Consider the following 6,000-nt stretch of genomic DNA (forward strand, 5'->3'; position numbering starts at 1 on the left):
ATTTTTCCAAGGACCTGCAGCCCTTCATAATTATCACAATTATCCTATTGATCATTTCACTCAATTGTAGCTGCTGGTAGCTGCTGCCTCCCTGCTTGCTGAAGTCAGCTCTCCCTTTGCCCTCAGAGCATCAGAGGGTCTGCCTCCTGGCTCGCTGAGCAGTCGGGGCAGGTGCCGAGGTCTGCTTTGCTCTGTAACAGGGCAGAATCTATCAAAGACTTTTCTGTGTCATTTTTATTCTGCAGCACAAGTATTGGGAGGCCCTAAGCTCGAAGCAGGTATGGACAGTTATGTTCTCTCTCTATTCCAGGAGGGACTTCCTGTGGCTTGACCTCAGTTCCTGTTTTTGTTAGCCCCCCACCCCTTGGGTGGCTGGGACCATGCCAGATTCCTTTAGGCCCTGCAGTGGTTCTCAACCTTCCTAATGCCGCGACCCTTTAATACAGTTCCTCATGTTGTGGTGACCCCCAATTTCATTGTTACAAATTGAACATAATTAAAGCATAGTGATTAATCACAAAAACAATATGTAATTATATATGTGTTTTCCGATGGTCTTAGGCGACCCCTGTGAAAGGGTCGTTTGACCCCCAAAGGGGTTGCGACCCACAGGTTGAGAACCGCTGCTTTAGGGGGGGGCGGGGAATAATGTGAAAATGACAGGCGAGTCTTACAGGATCAGGGATTTTCTGGGTTCTCTCAGCTCAGAGTTCTTTCTGCTTTGTCCAAACTGTCTAGTAGGGACTCAGAGAAGATGTGTGACCTGAAAAAGAAACGTGGTTTGGAAAAGAGGTGTATGAACAAGCAGGATAACTGCAGGTTGCTAATGGTAGTGGTGCTGGGAGTGGCTGCGGCAGTTGAGATAAACATTGCCATCCGGAGACCTTGATCAGCTGGCTGCTGTCTCCATGCCACCTTGCCTCCAAGGGATGAAGGAGCATGTTTTTTGACAACTACCTGTGCCTGCTGTCTCCCAGGATTGTTTCTGATAAGACCGTGGGCCATCTTTTGCTCAAATTCTCTTTATGCCTGGATTCCAGCAATGTTTTTATTCCTTTAAATGAAGTTTTAAAATACATTGTTCTGGGGAATCAGAAGAAAGAGATTTAAAATGCTTTTGACAGCCTAACCCACTTCAAAGAGTTCACTTGATCAAAGTGGCAGGCTGTCTCTGTTTGCCGGAAGCTGGATTGGTCAGGTGTAGCAAGAATTGGAGCAGTGGTTCTGAAACATCAGGGCCAAACCTTAGCTCTCAAGCCAGAGACAGGGTACAGGTGGGCTACCAGCGACTGAGCACCCTGGGCCCTTCGGGTGGGTACACTCAGAACTGTCTTCTAGAACGTGAGCCTCAGCTGGAAAATAGAATTCATCAAAAGGCACACTCTCCATCCTCGGGAAACAGGCTCTGACTTCCACCAAGGGGCAACTGGACCCCAGAGGCTGAAGGGCTGGGAAGCTCTTTTATGTGGGATCTTTTTTTTTTTTTAATATATTTTATTGATTTTTTACAGAGAGGAAGGGAGAGGGATAGAGAGTTAGAAACATTGATGAGAGAGAAACATCAATCAGCTGCCTCCTGCACACTCCCTACTGGGTATGTGCCTGCAACCAAGGTACATGCCCTTGACCAGAATCGAACCTGGGACCCTTGAGTCCGCAGGCCGACGCTCTATCCACTGAGCCAAACCGGTTAGGGCTATGTGGGATCTTTGATAAAGTCAGAGAGGAATTTGCTTAGACATGTCCCCTCAAATCTGCAGCCACAAGTGAATGAAAAGTAAGTGCTGGGAGCGGCTGGCACAGCCCCAAACAGGTACAGGGGGCTGATCTGTACCAACCAACTCAGCGTAGTCTCTGGCCTGCACGGTTAGTGGGGATGAGGTGGTCTTTTTAACATGATGCTGTTTTTAATCATCAAGTGGTAGCAGTCATAAGTCACTCATTGAATCAGGCTCTTTTTTCTTTCTTTCTAAAACAAAGCCATAATTTGTGTTTTATACCTGGCGTAGTGTGGACACCATCTGGCTCAGGGAACCTTGAAAACCTTATCCCGGACTTCCAGGAACTACACTGATTGATTCAACTCAAATTTGGCTGTCTGGTGGAGCATTTTACGTGGAGTGCATGTCCATGCCTGACTGTATTTTCTTGCTCAAATAGATAATCTGGCTCGGGCTGATACAGCCTACTTGGCCTTCGCTTGTTATTTTCTGGGTGTTTTGATGATGATATCAAATATGACCTATGACTCAGAATCATCAGTCATAGAAACTCAGGAGAAAAGAGCTCATATTACCTAGTTACTGATCCAATATCCCAACTCTCATATGGAGAAACCAAGGCCCAGAGAAGAGGAAGCAAGTGAGTGGCAAAAGGAAGACTTGGGCCCAGCCCCCAACTTGCCTTCATGGCTGCAAACACTAAGGGTTCCCTTCTCTTGGTCCACATGCAAAGTTCCCTCTCTCATCCTTCATAACAGAGCAATAGGAAGACAGCAAATAGCTTCACCAGTTCTGTGTGCCCACCTCTTTTTTTAACCTTCCCTCCCCCTGCAAATTGCAATTTTCCATAATGGCCTGACAGCAATGAAATATTCACGGGCTTGTGACTATGAATTAGGTTTTAAGTGTTTGTTTTTGACAAGTCTACTGATCTCAAGTTTAGAGGAAATACCATGGATGGTAAGGACAGCCAGTGCCCTGCTCTTAAGGAACTCATCATCTACCTGAGAGGACAAGGGAGGTGCCCAGAGAGAGGGCAGGGCTGTCCATGCTCAGCTGCAAATGAGTGGCACAGGCAGTACTAACAGAGAAGGGGTGAGAGCTCAATGGGCATAAGCAGTTGGGGTAGGCTTCCTGGAATAGGAAGTACTCACCTGGACCATAAAGAATGGGTTGTGTTTGCTTGGTATTGTCCAGGAATGAATTAGGCGTGGAGATGGGCATTCTTAGAATAAAGAGAGTATGACTCAGCCCTAACCAGTTTGGCTCAGTACATAGCATCAGCCCTCAGACTGAAGGGTCCTGGTTTCAATTCCGGTCAAGGGCACATACTTCAGTTGTAGGCTCAATTCTCAGTCCAGGTCGGGGCAAATTCGGGACAACCAATTGATATGTCTCCCTCACATCAAGGTTTCTCTCTTTCTGTCTTTCCCCCTACCTTCCACTCTCTCAATGGAAAAATACTCTTGGGTGAGGATTAACAACAAGAAAAAAAGAGAATATTACTCAGTCTCATTAGAGAAGGACTTGGTGACAACAGAGAAAAAGAGGGTGGGGCTGGTCTGTTCAGGGTGGCTGTCCTTTAATTCCTTTATTTAAAACTAGAGGCCCGGTGAGGTCGAATCGGCCCCGGTGAGGCTGAAACAGCCCCGATGAGGTTGAAACGGCCCCGGTGAGGTTGCAACTGCCCCGGCGAGGTTGAAACAGCCCCAGTGAGTTCAAAACGGCCCCAGTGAGGTCGAGACGGCCCCTGTGAGGTCGAGATGGCCCCTGTGAGGTCGAGACGGCCCTGGTGAGGCTGAGACGGCCCAGGTGAGGCTGAGACGGCCCTGGTGAGGTTGAATCAGCCCTGGTGAGGTTGTGACGGCACCGGTGAGGTTGAGACGGCCCTGGTGAGGCTTAGATGGTCCCAGTGTGGTTGAAACGGCCCCAGTGAGGTCGAGACGGCCCCTGTGAGGTTGAGACGGCCCCTGTGAGGCTGAGATGGCCCCTGTGAGGCTGAGATGGCTCCTGGGAAGCTGAGAAAAATACCACATGAACTCACTCATTTATGGATAATAAGAAACATTATAGACTGAAGAACAAAAATGAATACAGAGGCAGAGCAGCATTGAGCAGAATGTCAAACTACAGTGGGAACCCTGGGGAGGGTTGGGGGGAGTAGGAGATCAACCAAAGGATTTATATGCATGCATAGGAGAATAACTAATGGACACAAGATACAAGGGGGTGGGGGAAGCTGGGGGAATGTCAAGGGGGAGAAAAAAGGAGATATGTGTAATACTCTTTGTAATACTTTAAGGGAAAAAAAAAGATAGCAAGTATGAAAAAAACACACAAAAATACTAGAGGCCCGGTGCACAGGATTCGTGCACTGGTGGGGGCATGGCCTGTGGGGATCTGCCCGCTGTGGGAGGTCCATTCATCCCAGTCAGCCGAGCGGCGCTCTCACCGTGGGAGCGCACTGACCACCAGGGAGCAGCTCCTGCGCTGAGTGTCTGCCCCCTGGTGGTCAGTGCGCATCATAGCAACTGGTCGACTGGTCATTCTGCCATTTGGTTGCTGGGCTTTTATTATATAGGATTATGCTTGTCCTGGTAGAGCCTGGAAACACAGGTCTGGTTACTGACCCTACTACCTGTTTGTCCTTATGTATACCTGGGCCATAAGAACCAGGATTGGAGCTGTTGTTGGGGGACTGTAGGAACTAAGAAGGGTCTGTTCCACCAAGGAACCTTTTGTGTCTTTTCTCCACAGTGCAACCCTGAAGATAAACCTTGAAGGGAATAAAGACAACGTGAAGATGCTTAGATCCCAGATGCAAAGTTGTCCTATGAGGCCAGTGGACTTGACTTCTGATGAGTAATACTTCTTGGAGCCATATCAACAGCTCAGACCCCAAAGTCAGCTGTCAGGAACTGAGCAGAGGTCAACTAGCAGTGACACCCATGGCAGGAGTTTAAGCTTCTGCTGAGCCTGCCCAAGAAAGTGTGGAACCAGGAGCTGTCACTGCCATTGGCCGTTCTCTGCCATGGCTTGGAATGGAGCTAAGACTTTGGGTCCTATGCACAGACTTGACATGCCCACAGAATACTCTTGTGAAATATAAATCTTCATCCTCTTTTCCTTTTCCCTTTCTTATATGTTTTTATTGATTTTTTAGAGAAGGGAGAAGGATGAAAACATCGATGAGAAACATCAGTTGGCTGCCTCCTGTATGCCCCCACCAGGGATTGAGCCCGAAACCGGGGCATGTGCCCTGACCGAGATTCGAACCAGTGACCTTTTGGCACAAGGGTCGATGCTCAACCACTGAGCAACACCAGCCAGGTTCCCTTTGAATCAACCAGACTCTGAATATCTGCTAGGTGCCAGGAATGAGTTCATCTAACTAATAGCTAACGTGTTTGGATCTCAGTAGAGCCCATTCTGCAAGACTTGACTAAGCCTAGATGAGAGGGGTGGGCCCACATGCTGGATTCCACCACAGGTACTGATGGGACCTGGCTCCTGCTTTCCGGTTACCCACTTGAGTTTTCTGCTGGAGGTTAAAGATACAATTGCTTGGCCAACCAAGTGTTTGTGAGAGCAAGCAAATAAATTGCTCCAGGTACCAGGGCTTGCTGCAGCCTGACAAGGTGTGTGCTAGGGCAGCGTTTGCAGGTGAGGGGGACTGCTTCAGGAGGTAACTGAAAGCATGCAGAGGGCAAGAGGCATGACAGGAGGTGTTAAATTCAAACGCAGCAGTCCCATTTTAGGATTGTTTTGATACTGTGATCATGGGTGAGGGAAAGAATCGAGGGAATGGAGCCAAGGTGAGAGGAACACTGGAGTGAATAAATCACGAATGAATTGAAGTATCTCACTGTGGAACACAGAGATAAGTCTGAATCCCAGCATAGCCGCAGAAGTCTGCCACAAGGGGAAGTGGGGGAAATGCTGAGAAACCCAGCTCTGCTTTTAGCTGGCCCTGGGCTGCCTGTGTGACTCAGCTATTGTTGCCCAGTTTCTCCTAAGGGTAGTGCAAGTACTGGCAGCAGCAAGCTGCACCTCAGAAAAGCAGGTTGATTCCACAGATCTCTGCAGAGATCCTAACCCCCCCCCCCCCCGCCCCCACCTCTGAGCTAGAAGTGAACGTAAATCCACCTAATTTACCCCCACTATCCAACTGCTTTGGTCCCTGGTTGTCTCGTAGTGGAGTTTGCAAGAGTCAGTTTTGCATTGTCATCTTACACCACTGAAGCTGTACTTTGAGGGTGAAGATGAAGATTCAAATTGG

At 48.5% G+C, this 6,000-nt stretch overlaps 1 protein-coding gene across 3 annotated transcripts in view; it reads left to right on the top strand.

The window, feature by feature from the left end:
- Positions 1–4,852, top strand: part of TMEM44 (transmembrane protein 44) — a 30,203-nt gene extending 25,351 nt beyond the window's left edge. For 2 of the 3 annotated variants that reach the window (XM_036352048.1, XM_036352047.1), the window contains one exon: positions 4,479–4,852. In XM_036352048.1, coding sequence (XP_036207941.1) covers positions 4,479–4,502 — 24 coding nt within the window. In that variant the 3' untranslated portion in view covers positions 4,503–4,852. The remainder of the gene's footprint in view (positions 1–4,478) is intronic. The other variant, XM_036352049.1, reaches the window with a different exon arrangement.
- Positions 4,853–6,000: the final 1,148 nt, after the last annotated feature.

Source organism: Myotis myotis, unplaced genomic scaffold, assembly GCF_014108235.1.
Source record: "Myotis myotis isolate mMyoMyo1 unplaced genomic scaffold, mMyoMyo1.p scaffold_m19_p_2, whole genome shotgun sequence".
Lineage (NCBI taxonomy): Eukaryota > Metazoa > Chordata > Mammalia > Chiroptera > Vespertilionidae > Myotis > Myotis myotis.